We start from the raw sequence: 16,399 nt of genomic DNA on the forward strand, positions 1-16,399 counted from the left end.
CCCTAGAGCTCTAGCAGGATTTGGGGAGGGGAGCATGAAGCAGTAGGCTGCTACTTTTGTGACACAGCAATATGATTAACGTTCTGAATCTAGTCCATTTTCCACTTTGTTACCACAGAGCTCATCCAACATCACATGTTTCAGTGGGGTTCTTGCTTGCATGAAAGCTTTCTTTGGCTCCAATCTCTGGTAATATCAAGAGCTAGCTTCAAGGCCTGGACTTCAAGGCCATCTCCCTCTCTCACCTGTCAACCTTGCCCCTCACACTTGACACCCCATTTTACCACACCACATCTAGTTTCTTAATGCACAAACTTGCTTCATAACTTTCTACCTTTATATGTGTTATTTCTTTTGCCTGGAATACTCCCTACTGCTATAGTAATAGCTAATGGCATTAGGCTAAGTGCTTTTTGTGTTTTATATATAGCTGTGCATTCTTCCATCAACCCTATGGTAGGTGTTACTATTATCTCCATTTAATAAAGAATGAAACTGTGACTTAGAGAGGTTAAGTAATTTATTCAAATATGTAGTATGTAGTGAGGCCGAATTAAACCCTGCAATATAATTCCAGGATTCACATTATATTACCTGTTCACACTTCAAAATCCTTTTCTCAGACACTAAATTTGAGCAGGATTAACAGATTTAAAATCTTAAAAAGACTTAGTAGTGCAATGAGAAAATATAAGTGAATTGCCTATAATTTCAAAGTAAGCATGAAATAGCCCTGGCCACGTGACCCAGTTGGTTGAGCATTCTCCTGCACACCAGAGGGTTCTTCTTGGATCCCCAGTCAGGGGTGTGGAGGTTGAGGTGAGGCACATAAGGGGAGGCAAACAGATCAGTGTTTCTCTCTCACACTGATGTTTTTCTCTCTCTCTCTCTCTAAAAATCAATAAACATAATCTTGGATGAGGATTTAAAAAAAATAAGCAAGAAATAAAGGGGAAAATTACAAAAGAAAAGTGGCAGACTTGACTACAGAATTTTTAACTTCTTTTATCAAGTAATCCTATTATATAAAATAAAAGGATAAGTAAAAATTATCAAAAACTTGCATATATATGAAAGATAAGAGAGTGTCATCCTTATTTAATAGAGGTCTTCCGGAGAAAGATAAATACCCTGTTTTTTTAAAAAATGGGCAAAAATGTAAATTAAAGTCAAGAAAGAAAATGGCCAAACCTATTTTTTAAGGGAAGTGAAAACTTAAAACGACAGTGCACCATCCAGTTGACTGAGAACAAAAGAATAAATACTCAGAGCTAATTAACATGTTGGGCCAGTGATCTTGGAGGCAGAGCGCATGGCAAATAATTAAGCTAGTACTGAGAAGGACATAAATTACTTCAATGTTTCTGGAGGGCAATTTGGCAGAATGCAGTAAAAGCCTCAAAAACTGTTCACATCCTTTGACTCTAAAATAGCACTTCTTGGCATTCATAATACAGGGATTGACAATGTTTTCTATAAAAGCTCAGACAGCAGGCCACATATGCCTCTGTTGCTTTTCTTCTTTGTGTGTGTTCTTTTCTTTTTATCTTTAAAGAAATATGAAAGCTGTTAGTTTGAGGGCTGCAGAAAAACAGGCTGTGGTCTGAAATGGGCCTGAGAACAGTAGTGTGTGAAAGAGTAGACTACAAGGAAGCTCACTACACGGTGCATTTGGTAATTGCCAAAAGAGAGAGCAAATTAAGTATCTAAGGATAGACATTAGTTACCAGAGAGGAGGAAACAAGTTTTTTAAGGTTTTACATGTTTTTATAAGTTACAAAATGATATTTATTGCATGAGAATGTATTTGTGGTTTGAGTGAAAAAACACAGTTTACAGAAGAATGTGTTATCATCCCAAATAGAGCATAATCACATGTGTATGCATGCATAGAATAAGATCTAAAACCCATAAACACATTCAGATGTTGATAGTAGTCTTGAGGGTGGGGGGGTGAGACTGTAGATTTTGTTTTTTTGTTGTGTATGTGTTTCCTAGACTGAATATGCATTGTTTTTATACAAAACAAAGACACAAGAAACTTTGCTTTGCTGACCACCAAGCACCTTAACTTTCAGTTTGAGAAAAATCTTTCCTGAATCTCCTCTCTGCCCCTGATCCCACAATGAAGTTGGTCACTCTTCTGTGCTCCCTAAACACATAATGGTCTTTTAAGCACCATTAATTACTTAATTGGAGAGTGACTGATACCATTATTTAGTTAAGCATTCCTCTTTTAGTGGGCACCTGGGATCTCAGTATTCCACTATTATAAACATGCTGGCTATTTTCAACTTGTTCTCTGCCAGAACCATTTTCCATACTTCTCTGCTAGACTGTGCCTCAGAAGGCAGAATGTCCATAGATTATTTTCTCTGGGCTCCCTTGCCAGCTGGCTTCCAGGCAGGGTAGGCCAATAGGGTAATATGGACAATAGGTTGGAGGGTGAAAAGGGAGAAAAGTTGGGGTATTTCTTTCCACCTTTTCTCCTGTTTTCGTTCTCTAAGGCTCTTGCAAGGCAGCTCCCCCTTCACTGCTCTGCTAATTGGACTTCCTCACCTTATTGCTTCAGCCCTCGTGGGGGTAACAGCTTCTTGCTGTTGTAAGAGCTTGAATACCTTCATGTCTCATGGCCTTGTAGTGTAGGGTTATTTCCCTTCACCCAACCCAAACTCTAAATCTAACCAAAATTCCTGTAAATAGTGCCTTCAATGAAATCTCTTCTGTTGAAACATCTGAGTGGGAGCTCTTCTTAGGATAGACTGATGTATCAAAGAACACTGGGGAACACCATAGGACACAAGTCTTCTAATTTATTAGGCAACAGGCCCTGGGTAGTATCAGATTTTACATCTGGGGTTTTTACTATTTGAAATGTAACTATAGAATGATTCACAAGTTTCCTGAAGCGGGAATTTGAGTTACTGTTGAGGCCAGCATTTGAGAATGCAACACACAATTGTTCTTCACTTCTCTAGTTCTTTTAGAGAAGTAACGCTCCATTGCACTTTATTGAAGAAATCATATACTGCAGGGCAGTGGTGTTCAAATTTTGATGTTTTTAGTGGAATCTTTAAGAAAATATTCTTCTATTGGACTTAATATATAAATGAGATAAAAGTCACATGCAAGGTTAGGGGAACCTCCTGCCTCATCTTTGAAACTCGCCTGCAGATCCCAGGACTTCTTGGAACACAACACGAAAACACTGATTTGCAGAGCAGAGTCCAAGAGTCTAGAAGATGTACCCTTCATAAATATCAAATATCTATTGTATTTCTTTAGGTTAGATTCTAGAATTACATGGTCAAGAATATGACCACCAATGGTCCTTCAAAACTCTCCATATTCTGAATGATGTTGCCTGTCTCATTACTGCATCTATTATCAAATACACACACACACACACACACACACACACACACACACACACAAAACCTCTCCTAATTTCTTGTCATAGTTTTAATTGCATTTTTATTACCGAAAGGATATTTTACATTTCCGCTCGACATTTGCATTGCCTGTCTTCTCCTCCTGCCCCCACTTTCAGTGGCCTTTCATGGTTAACCAGCACTCTATTCAATACACATTAATTCCTTGCACTGTATCTGAGTGTTATGCTGATGGATATGAATGTTAAACAACACAGTTATGCCTTTGCCCCCCTCCCTGAGCTCTCAGGCTAGCAATAGTGTAGTCTTCCTATTTATCTCGTTGAACTCAAATAACAGTATAGTAAGGATGGCAACGCTTTGTCATTTTTGTTGTGAATAATTGTATTAGTTTGCCTTTTAATTTTACTGAAGGATTTTTATTGGCAAAATTAAAAATGTTTTACATAGTTACATCTGTGGGCCTTTGTTTTTTATGCCTATATCCTTTTAAACCAAAATATTAGGTCAATATTCTTATAGTTCTCCTAATATTTTTCCTGTTTGATTTTTAAGATTTAAGTCTTTACTAATCTGGAAATTATTTGAGAAGTTCTAAATTGATTTTCCCTCCAAATAGCTAGGAATTTTTAAAAATATTTTTATTAAACAAATATCCTTTTCCCGCTAATCCTCAATGGCCAGTGTATCATGTATTAACTTCATTTATGCACTAGGCCATATTTATTTCCAGGTCCTCTGTTTTCTTCCTGCATCCTCCTTTGGGCTACTGTGCCAATGGCATAGCTTTTTAATAGCAATAGGACAGCTCTCTGCCAAAATTCACTTTTTCAAAATAATTTTAATATTTGTACTTATAAATAAAATTTATTAACTATATTTAATTGATACTTTCTGGTTATAAAAGTAGTGCATTATAAAGAAAAGTTTGTAGAAACTTTGAAAAAAATGTGAAAATATGTAAAGAAGGAAACAAAACCCACCTTAAATACTATAACCATTAACAGTTTAGAGTATAACTTTCCATCTTCTCTCTGTGTATATATGTGTATTTTTTTACAAATATTACTAAACATATTTGTAAACTGTTGTTTGATCATCATCAATGAGCATTTCACCATGTATTAAATATCCCCTTGAAATACGATTTTTAATGACATGTTAGCCAAGGCCTTTACACGGGGAACGGTAGCAGTGTCAGCCTTTGCTGTTACAGCAAACTGGCACTGAAGTCACCAGTTGTTGTCACACAGGTCAACGTTGCATGGCTGCCAGTGACACCAGCCGCCGGGAAGTTGAACTTGCTTTTGACTGTAGTTCACTGGATTAAAGTGAGTTTTGCAGCATTTGCCCCCTGCCTGTCTTTGGTTAGGCATAAGCGAAAATGACCTGAACAGAGGAGAGTAGGCAGTTAACAAACAGGGGAAGTGTAGGTTGCCCACACAAAGACTAGCTTTGAATTGATTTAGTTGTAAAAGATTCCTAGCACCATCCATATTGCACAATCTTACTTTTGTGTTTCTTTTAAGGCACTAACTAATATAAATCACTGATACTTGCCTTAGAAAAGATGAAATCATTCTCATGAAAACAAAGCATGTCTATTATTTTTTAGAAAGTTTTAGGAAAGGAATCCTTAACATTTGTGATAAAATGTTTAAAACTCTGAGTTTTTCTTAAGTTAAAGTGCAAGTTTACTAAATTATATAAACTAGGGGGAGTTGAATGTAGTACTGAGTACAAGAAGTAGCAGAGATATTTAAATCAAAGAATACAGTTCTAGAACAAGTCATGCAGATATATTTATAGTCACTTTGCAATATGTAGGTGTGTAACCTTCTCTCTAACAAGGTTTCACTGAGCCTGAGTAATTAATTTTCTTTATTCTATCACACCACAGATGCACACACAGAGTGTATATATGTTAAACTTCATAAAATGCAAGTTATCTTGTTTTTTTCCACTTAACTTTTCACAGAAGTGCTGCTTACTGAATTGAATTGCCAGATGTAAAATATAATCAAAGTCTGGAAGTACATGGATCCTTAAAATCTGAGTTTCCAACTCAAGGGAATTAAAGGCTGGAATCTGAGAGCAAAAAGTTCAGGGAAGGGACACTGCAGCTGAACCGCCCAGCCCAGTGCCTGCTGATTAGCTGTAGAGTTCTGTGCTGTTCAGGATAACAAAGGTTATCCTCTGGAGCAAACGTACTATCAGTGAGTCATTTCCTTCCCTTTGTAAGCTTTCTTGAATATTTTCTTGTTTATTTTAGCTATCTAGGGAAGACCCTAAAGTCAGCTTGTTGTTGGGTCCCCACTGATACTCTTTAGTATGTAAAATCATTACGTTGCATACTTTGTTATCTCAAATGTTACATCCTGATCGCTAATTCCTTTGTGTATTTTGCTTTGGAATGTTTGCCTAGCTTTATTTTTAGAACTGTTAACAATTTCATAATCTATCTTTTGGGCACCCTGTGACCAATGTGAAAATGAAATTAATTTCCTAGAGGATAGTGTATTAAAAGTCTCTTAATTTCTTAAGCATTCAAGATAGAACTTGAAGAGGTTTCCTTAAAATTTCTTACACACAAAATAAAACTTTTTTTCTTAAACCACACCCATAGTATCTCCTATGTGCCACTTTTCCAAATCATTCTGGTTCCAAATCTTAAGCCAACAAGAGAATGGAAAGGCGAGGGGAAACAAGAAGTAGATCTCTCATATGCTGCTTATACTGTATTTTAATTTGTTAAGTACCTTTCTTCTGTGATAGATAACGTTACAGACCACTGGTGTTCAATAGATAATGTTACAGACCACTGGTGTTCAATAATGATATCATCTATGTAATTTAGAAATTTCGAATTGACACATTAAAAAAATAAAAACACAGGTGAAGTAAATTTTAATAATATATTTTCCTAATCCAATATATCTAAAATATTATCATTTTAATGAATAAACAGTATAAAAATTTGTACTGCTTCAGTTGCTCACTTTAAATTTAAAAACTCAGTTCCTCAGTTGCATAAAACACATTTCAAGTGCTCAATAGCCACATGTGTGTAGTATTGGACAATCTAGCTATAGACAATTGTGAGGTTATTTAGCAGCCAAATAATTGCTCAAAAGTGGTATCTTTGGAAGATTTGTTGTCAGTAAACTAGTGAATTGAAGGATATGGTGGTTGAGAGAGAAAGAGAGACAGGCAGAGAAAGAAATTAGACCTGCAATGAGTTACTTGAGGGTACTAGAATGGTATTTTGAGGTGTTAAGAGGATAGAGCAAATTTGAGAGATGTTTCAGAGGAATCATTAGTATGTATTCATGACTGATTGGTAATGGGGGAAGGAAGAAAGGTCGAGTAGTGGCCAGCCTCCCCACAGCCCTCAATGATCCTTACCTCTTACTACTCACATGCCTGTGTAGTCCCCTTCCACCAAGGGGTGGTCTGCGTGATCAGTAGAATAAGGCAGTAGTGATGGTTTGTCACTTCCAAGGTTAGGTTATAAAAAATACTGTACTGGCTTCTGTCTCGGAGGTTCTGTGTTTTGGATTACTTGACCTAGAGGAAGGCAGCTGCTACCTTGTGAGCAGCACTACAGAGAAGCCCACGTGGCAGGAAACCAAAGCCTGACAGCAAGCCTGCGAGTGAGACTTTGGAATTGGGTCTGCCTCCCCTGTCTGAGCATTCAGATGGCTGCAGCTCCAGCCAACACCTTGATTTCAACCTCAGGAAAGACTGTGCCAGAACCACCCAGCTAAGCATCTATCTCCCTGACCTCCCTGATTCCTGAGCCTCAGAATCTGTGAGAGGTAATGTTTTCAGATGCTAAATTTTGGGGTAATTGGCAATAGCAATCAATAATGACTACATCAATTAATAATAAAATGATAATCCAATTTAAATATGGGCAAAAGAATTGAACAGTCACTTTATAGAAAAAGATAATAGTACATGAAAAAGTACTCCATATCATTAGACATCAGGGATATTCAAATTAAAATACACACCAACAGGCTAAAATTAAAAAGACCAACAACACAAAATGTTGATGAGGTTGTGGAGAAACCAGATTTCTTTTTTAAAAAATTGAGCTATAACATACATACATACATACATACATACATACATACCATACACTTCATCCACTTAAAGTATACAATTACTACTTTTAGGATAATGCAACCATCACCATATACACTTCAGAATACATTTATTACTCCAGAAGGAACCCTATACCCTTTAGCTATCACCCTCCAATTATCCCAGCACTCCTCTCAAATGCTAGGTTGCCATTAGTCTACTTTCTGTCTCTACACATGTGCTTATTCTAAACACTCATATTAGTGGAGTGATACAATATGTGGTCTTTTGTGCCTGGCTGCTTTCACGTAGCATAGTGTTTTTAAGGTTCATTCATTTCTAGCATGAATCAGTATTTCATTTCTTTTTATTGACAAATAGTATTTCATTGTATGAAATATCCCTTAAAAATTCCATCATTTGATAAACATTTAGGTTATTTTTACTTTTAGGCTATTATAAATAATACTGCTATAAACATTTGTGTGGATTATGTTTTCATTTTCTCCTGGGTATATACATTCAAGAGATGAATTGCTAGGTTGTATTGTAACTTTGTTTAACCACTTCATGGATTGCCAGACATTTTCTGAAATAATTAAGCCATTTGACACTCCCACAAGCACTGTGTGAGGAATCCAGTTCTCCATATCTTCACCAACACTTATTATCTGTCTTTTTGATTGCAGCCATCCTATTGGGTGTGATTACCTTATGGTTCTGATTTGCACTTCCCTGAGGGCTAATCATATGGCCCATCATTTCATAAGGTTATGAAGCATTTGATCATTTGTATATCTTCTTGGAGAACGGTCTATTCAGATCCAGTGTTTATTTTTTATTCTTTAAAAAAAATTCTTGGGAACTATGAAGTCATCTTAAGCACGGCTTGCTTTTGCAGATTATTTTCTGAACCCATACAAAATGGAATCAAAATGGATAATCTCCTAAGAATCTGAAGAGGTGCAACATCAAAAGCTACAATTATCCTGTAATAAGTGTTGCAGGCTTCAGTTGCCAACCACTTTCTGTTCCCAAGAGTTAGCGGGATGAGAACATCCTCCCCATGATTTTTTTCATTTCTATTTTCTCAGCACCTGGGTCTACAGGGTTTAGCACCTTGAGGAATTGGGATGTTTTTGCCCACAGATGTGTGTGAGTATTGGCTTTAGACCACCTGATTTGGGTAGTGCAGCTAGTTTTTCGGAATGTGTGGATCAGGTTGATGGTGCTGTCTCGAGCACTGGCACTGGTGTGGTGAGGGAACAGCACGAAGGCTGTCACCCACAGCAGCACTGGTGTCTTACAGCTCCAGAGGAGGTTCCTGTGACTAAAGAGGACCTCAGGGGCACTGTGGCTGGCTCTGTGTCCTTCTTTGGACTCCTGTTCCAAATGACCACTGTCATCCTTAAACACTATGATGAAGATTGCTGTGACTCTGTCCTTTTTAGACTCAACATACATGGTCTCATTATTTGTATAGGGACTAACTGCTCTGCCCTCTCCTTCCTTGCCCCCTTCTTAGAAATGGAAGTATTTTTCAAAGACAGAGTCAAAATGATTTCGTTTCAACATGCCACCCTGATGCATGATGGAATTCTTGGGTGCAGGCAGATTTTTAAGGTGATATGGCAAAGAGACATTCTATCCTGGTTCTGGATTTACCAAGAAAGTCCCATACACTCTCTTTAATAACTCATCAGCACCATTTGCCTGAAGTTCCTGACCGTCACTTTTGCTTTGCCACTGTTAGGATTTGAAATATCATAGAGGACCCCATCAAAATCTTCGAATGTTATTTCTATAGCTTCTGGTTTGTTTCCAGTGGCCACATTCTTGAACTTGAGCATGATCATCTTCTCCATGATGCAGTCGTTCACCTCTGGCAACCCACCTGCTGAGCTGCCACTACAGCTGCCTCATCGACCCTGTTCTCCATTTTTTAATTGGGCACTTTATCTGTTTTATGATTGATCTGTAATAGTTCTTTATGTAGTTTAGATACAAGCTCCTTATCAAATATATCATATGCAAAAATATTTTCCATTCTGTGGGTTGTCTGCAAGTAAAAATCTTAATTCAAAGTGCTACACTTTTGAAAAAGGTCTTGGTTTACATTATTTGCCCAGGGCTGCTAAAAGAAGCTGGAGGCCTGGTGTGACGCAGGTTTCACACACACAAAGTTAGGTGGATGGGGAAGAATCTTGAGGCAAGCTCCTTCCAGTAAAACATGCTGGATCAGATGACTAGTTTGTTTATTGTGTACACAGGATGAGAGATTCTGGCAGTGTCAGATGGTGATGTCAAACAGTGTTGTCCTATAACTTAAAAAACTGAATTGCAAATAAAAACAATGAATTGTCCTTCAAATCCCAGTTAGTGACACTTTCTACAAAGTTCTTAGCTAGAATATCCACAGTATTCTATGAAATTCTTATTTCTAAAATCATCTTCATAACATTTTTAATTTCCCCACCTTGAAATGAGTCAGAGGTTTAAGGATTTACTAAACTTGTTAATACATCCCTTGAAAACTGCATTGTGGTCTATCTCACAGCTCATTTGATCGCTGATATTTATCAGATCTTGGCATCTTAAGTGAAAACCTTGAATTTAATATTCCGTCACAGTAATTACCTGTGAGAATAATGTATCGTTATGCAAGCCGTTTCTTCCCATCAGACTGTAGGTTAGGGCTGTCTCAATCGCCTCATTCAGGTTCTCACTCTAGCACTCCTCTATTGGTCCCAGAGGGGTTTTTCCAGTCACTTGCCCTTCTACCCATTTTCAATAGCAGATAGAGATACAGATGGTATCTCATTGTGGAATCTAAAGTTCAAAAAGACAGAGTCATTTACTCTTTGTTCCTTCTGCTCTTTCTAGCCCCTCACAGTTCCTAACATAAGTTATAAAAAGCAAGCAAAACTGATTTGCTAATCAGGAGTTCCTGCTGTGATGCCTGTTCCCTGTTCTCTGCTGAGTGTGTATTTGGGAATTATATTTGACCTCGGTTAGAAAAGTAATTTTTGATTTAAGACTTGACAGTCTCTTCTAAAATGTCAAGGAGCTAAGACTACCCCTTGAAGTTGCTTCCTTCTTTCTCAAATTCTTCACTGAATTGTTCCTTTCTGATGAGTGAGTCATTATTTTAGTGGTGATGAAATGTTTGCTGCCGGACATCTGGATGTATCTGGATGCAGAGAGACCTTTTTCTGAATCGATTTAATAGTGGATCCTGCTGGATGAGTTAAATCTTGTTTTCATTTAAAAGTGAGCTACTTTCTGAATAATTACACTGCACAGCTAGAGTAACTTGTAGTTTAGCTGGTGAAGACATATATACTGTATAGCTTTTAATGAGACAATGCTTGTCTGTTATTGAAGAAGAGGGGTGGATCAAGCTGGAAATATCCCAATCCTAACGTGAAAGGAGTTCTGTGTTGGATTAGGAATACACTATGTCAATGTCCTTCTGTTACTGGTTCATCTGTTTGAGTTTTGAAAGAAAATATTAAATTTACATTTTTAATTTAAAAAGATTAAAGTTCCATAAGGCTTTGTCATGCCAATTTCCTTTAGAAAAATTAAACACGCCAAGTCTATGTAGACTACTTATAATCTTTTAGACAGAACTTCTGGAAGAGAATCCTTTTTCTCTCCCTTAGCACAAGTCGGCTCTCTCGGCCTGCGGCTCTAGCCCGCCCCCGTGTCGGCCCCGCCCCCGTGTCGGCCCCGCCCCCGTGTCGGCCCCGCCCCCGTGTCGGCCCCGCCCCCGTGTCGGCCCCGCCCCCGTGTCGGCCCCACCGCCCACCCAGGCGCCGCTCCACCGCCCACCCAGGCGCCGCTCCAGCGCCCCCATTCCCATGCCCTGTCTCCCGCCCTCTGTCCTTTCACGCAATTTCTCTCGCCCCGCCCCTCGGCGCCGTAGCGTAAAAATCTCTCCCTGGGCCGCTCTGGTCCCTTGGAGGACTTGTCATCTGTTTCTGGCGGCGCCATGCTAGGGCGGCGCCGGGCAGGTCTGACGTGAGGCGTCAGCAACCAGCTGGGTGCGCAGTCGCGGATGGTTTGGTTCTCGAGTGCTTGGTGATTAGGCAGCAGGAGATGTCGGGCCTCTTTGCTAGGTGAGTGAGTGAACAAGAGAGCGAGCTCTGGAGCAGGCCCGTCGGCTGCGCTCGCGGAGATGAAAAAGTGTCGGGACTGGGAACTGCCTGGCTTTGAAGCTTCGAGTTACCCTTGGGGACACAACATTCAGACTCGAGTCCTGTCTCGGTCTCAGCGCCCCGGGCCCCACTTCGTGTTTCGCCCTTCCTCCTATGGCAACTTCTTTGGAGCATCTCCTGTTTCTGCCACTCTGGTTCTCACTCAGCCTTGACCCCACAGGGTTTTCTTTCCTTTCTGACCCCAGTCTCTTCCCTTTCTTAACAGTTGAGTGTAGTTTGTGGGGGCACATAGGGTTTCAGCCTGGAGGAATTTCGTGTCCTGTTTTGTGCAGCTAGCAAAACGCACGTGCGTTGCTAGTGATTGCACCTGTGCTCTAGGTATGACTTGATAGATTGGCTCTGTCGGATGGGTCCAAGCGTTAACACAGGTGCCTGGGGGTTCCAGGCCAGTGTGGCGGGCACAGAAAGTGGGTTGGTGGAGTCGGTGTGCAAACCTTGTGTGTAATTTTTGGGAGTGCTGCTCTGTGCAGCCTGAGCTAGCTGAGGACATCTGGGAGCCGTCATTTTAGGAAGTTAGGCTGCACCCTGAGTCTTGAAGCCTACTGTCTGCCCCCATGCAATACCATCCATCGTGTGTCCTCAGCAGCTGAAATTCCTGGGTTTTCAGCCTTTGAGGGAGGGAGATATCTGGGAATGTGAATGTTTCTTTGACTTAAGAGGAGTGGTTGTTGCTTTATAACATTGTATCCACAGACCTGATTCTCAATAAATATTTGAAGAGGAATCGAAGAATTGCTTTCCTTTAAAAATACCTTGAAATTAGTGGTGCCTATGCCTCTAAGCAGCTCACAGAGAGAGAGAGAGACTTGGTTGGTACTAAGAGAATCAGTACATGCCATTGCTGCTGATTTTTTGAATTTGTGGGCAAATGCCAAATTATTTGAGAAATAAATTGGGAAGTCACATTTATTAACAAAATTAACTGACTTGGGAAATAATTTTGTCAGTTCCAGAGTTCAGGTTGGCTTGATTCCACCCCACATTTCAAGGTGCAGACGGACTAGGTGAGTTTTGGAGTAGTTTTGGGGCTTTAGCCCTGGAGTGGATATTATCCTAGCCAAGCAGACAGCGGATTCCAAGGTCATTCAGACTATAGCAGTGTAACCCACAAATGCATTAAGAAATAGGGTATCACAGGGAGTGTTACCAAGAAAAAATATGGTCTCTGTGCTGTGGTTGATGTTGTTGGGTAATCCCTCTTCAGAGCTTCGGTCTGCTTCTATTCCCCGGCTGGGTCTTGATTTCCTCCTACCACTGTCCACTACTTACCTAGAGGTAGTGTCCTTTCAGCCCTTGGACATTTTTTGTTGTTACTGTTCCCAAATAAAGCACCTTTCTCTAAAGATAACTCTCAAATTTGTATATTCTAAGCTTGATTTATCCTGAGATCTTAGTGCTAGTCAGAACCACCTATTTGCCTAATTTTGCACTTCAAATATTGGGTTGGCCAAAAAGTCTGTGTAGTTTTTTCCATTAACTAAAGACATTTTCATTTTCACCAATAACTTTATGGATTTGATATTTTGAGTATGTCAACTATCTCCCACTATTGGCTTCCGGTGGGTAGAGGCCAGGAGTGCTGCTAAACATCTTTCAGTGCGTAAGACAGCCCTGTGGCAAAGAATTATTTGGCCAAAATCTTAATAGTACCATGAAACTTTATGACATGTTTGTCATATCATGTCACATGCTTTTGACATGTTTGATCACAGTACCTTCTCCATACACTGCATATTTTTTTGTGTTGTGCTTTTACCTTTATTGAAATAATAAAGCATAAAATGCCAAAAATACTGCTCATTTCCTTCCATCCTTAATATTAAAATGGCTGTACAAAAATTCACCAATTTTGATAAGTTCTTTAAATGCATGCTGATATATATGACAGCTATCACAATACAGACTAACAAAATTGTTTCGAATGAAGTTAAAGACAACTAAGCACTACTAGAGCCACCATACAAAAAAAACTAAATGAACTTTGACTAACACATTATAAATTTGCACAAAAGTACAACCTTTATTCAGCATCTGCACGTTCAACTTCTTGGCATTATCATTCTAGATTCCTGAAGTTGTCTGAGTTCTCCCACGTTCCAGATCCTCATCTCTTCTTGCTGATTAGAATTTGAGCAATCCTCTCAAATATATCACTAGTCAATTTTTTCCAGAAATTTGGTGGACTTATCTTTCCCATTTTGAATCTGCACATGACTGCCTTGTTAATCTTGGGTAAAGTTTTCTTTGGCACCTGCTAGTCCTCTGCTCAGAAGCCCTTCGATAAGGTGCACTCCTTCCTTTGGAATTAACTAAAAAATTCCCAGCCTGGGTTTTGAGATATGGCCCAATGTACTTCATGAATTCAGCAATACTTTATGTTATGTTCTTTCTTATTCCTGGGAGGCACTGTTCTAGGTAATGGCTATTAGTAATAATTTTAGGACTGTATAAATGTAACTACTCCTTAACTGTTAAGGAGTTGAAATTACATTCGGCCCTTTGAAGGCAACCACAAGGCTGATGTGGATCCAGTGAAAATGAGTTTGACACCCCTGTATTATACTGTAGCCAACCTGGACTACTTGATGTTCTTATTGTTTCTTATGTAAGACCCTTGAAGTTTGAAAATATTTAAACAAAAGTAATACTTAGTAACACTTATCAACTCTGATAAATGTCTTAAAGGAAAAGTAGAATTATGAGAGAGCCAGGGTTAGAAAGGAAGACAGGTTCAGGGTCCTTCTTCAAAGAGGTTCATCTTTAAGTTGTTAATAGTATTCATTGCCTTCTCCATCTTCTCTTCTCAACTACATTGTTTTGGTTCTTGCTTCTTGAGCTGCCTGTTTATTTTACTTCTATGTAGTTGTTTCTGAAGGCTCAGTATTTGATTCTCTGCCGTGTTTTTTCAATGCTGGGAGTCACCCACATGCAGAGCCTAAGGAAGGAAGCACTGAGTGTTGCTGGCTGGATGGAAGCAGCACTCTGTCTAAAGGAGGCAGCTCCTCAATTCCAGGCATTGTGGCCACTCTAAAGTATGGACCTGGGGTTTCCATTACTACCAATTTTTCTGGGAGGCTGGAAAATGGCATTTTTAGGTGGAATATTTATTTTTAAATGTTTGTATTCTAGTTTTAAAACATTGCTGACCAAAAAAAAAAACACACTTATAGACCCAGACTGACTCCAGGCCACTAGTTTTGGATTGCAGTCTATTTCTCAGTTATTCCTCATTGAGCTGCCTCAGTGATGTTGAATGTGCCTGCCTAATCTGTCTTCAGTTATAACCTTTTTTATATTTTCCTGACTTGAAATCTGGGAGTAGTTTTTGGCATAATTCTTTTTTTACTGAATTTTTACTTCATAATAACTCTTAATAAAATCATTTCTGTCATCACCACTGCTATGCTTCATCAGTTCATACGTGAATTATTTTGCTTTGTACTTGATTTTTTTGCTCTAGTTACATTTCACATTCTGTTTAATACCTTGCCTACTTCTGCTGCATAAGCTTCATTTAGTGTGTGGAGGGGGTACTGCCGGTAGAGCCACCCCTTCCCCCCTTCTGCCACAGATGAGAATAAGTCTACCAAAACATGATCTGTTTGGGGAAGAAAGGTGGCTGATCTCTCAAAGGAGAAGGTCCCGGAGCTTTTTCCTCAATGGGCTTTTATTGGGTTCAGTTTGCACAGGAATACAGGTAAAGCTCATCAATCACTGTCAGGCAGTAAGGGGTTCCTGCCAGGGCTGCACTGCCCTCTGTCGTTGTTTCAGGTTTAAGTCAGGCAGGGGAAGTAAGGCAACCAAGAGATTAGGAGACTTCTTGCAAACAGAATGAGGACTCAGGCCATGTCAAAGCCAAGGGGTGAGGGTCCATCACCCACTTTTTCTATAGCCCCCCAAGGCCTTCCCTGGGGGCCCCTTTGTAACTGTGCCTGTTTTAAGTCATCCCTCCCTTGAGGAATCTTACCTGTCTAGGCTAACTGGTCATCTGCTCAGGGCCAAGCAGGGTGAAGTAAAGGGGGCAGAAGTGGCAGCCCTGCCAGGGAGATAAGCTTTATCTCCTTAGTGGCTTAGGGTCCCAAGGTCTCTCACTCAGCCTTAGGCATGGGGGGTTACAGCTTCTGAAACCAGGCAGGGTGGTTCCCAACAATTTAGCTTCTTAAACAGTTTCATGAAAAGTTGTTTAATTTTGTAAGCCTGTATGTATTTTATTGGATAATTGTAAAAATCTCCTACAGTAAGTTTCTTATCCTTCCAAGACAGCTGTTTTTAATTTTAGCATGTATCAGAATCACCTGAAGGGTGTGTTAAACAGATTTCTGGGCTTCACCCACAGTTTCTGATTCAGTAGGTCTGAGTGAGGCCAACAGTTTGCATTTCTCACAGGTGTTCAGGGGATGTTGATGGTGCTGGTCAAGAAACCACACTTTTGAGTACTGCTCCAAGCAGCCAATTTGCACATAACCTGAAGGAAATAAATCTGATCAAGTGAACTAGTAAACTAGTAGCTAATGTCTAACAATACAGTAATATTTTATTTTTTATCCTCACCCAAGCACATTTTTTTATTGTATTTAGAAAGCAAGGAAGGGAGAGAAACATCAATTGGTTGCCTCCTGTACATGCCCAGGCTGGGCATCATACATGCCTGGACTGGGGAATGAACCTGCATTCCAGGCAGGAATGTGCCTGGACCAG

The 16,399-nt window shown here is 39.6% G+C and overlaps 1 protein-coding gene and 1 pseudogene across 2 annotated transcripts in view; one reads left to right on the forward strand and one right to left on the reverse strand.

The window, feature by feature from the left end:
• Nucleotides 1-8,522: 8,522 nt before the first annotated feature.
• Nucleotides 8,523-15,084, reverse strand: LOC123817316 (annotated as a pseudogene).
• The window catches only part of HIBCH (3-hydroxyisobutyryl-CoA hydrolase), a 67,421-nt gene continuing 62,463 nt past the window's right edge, over nucleotides 11,442-16,399 (forward strand). Inside the window, exon 1 of one of the 2 annotated variants that reach the window (XM_045836867.1) lies at nucleotides 11,442-11,602. In XM_045836867.1, coding sequence (XP_045692823.1) covers nucleotides 11,583-11,602 — 20 coding nt within the window. In that variant the 5' untranslated portion in view covers nucleotides 11,442-11,582. The remainder of the gene's footprint in view (nucleotides 11,603-16,399) is intronic. The other variant, XM_045836787.1, reaches the window with a different exon arrangement.

Source organism: Phyllostomus hastatus, unplaced genomic scaffold (assembly GCF_019186645.2).
Source record: "Phyllostomus hastatus isolate PE091 unplaced genomic scaffold, TTU_PhHast_1.1 phas_contig_1, whole genome shotgun sequence".
NCBI classification, from domain to species: domain Eukaryota; kingdom Metazoa; phylum Chordata; class Mammalia; order Chiroptera; family Phyllostomidae; genus Phyllostomus; species Phyllostomus hastatus.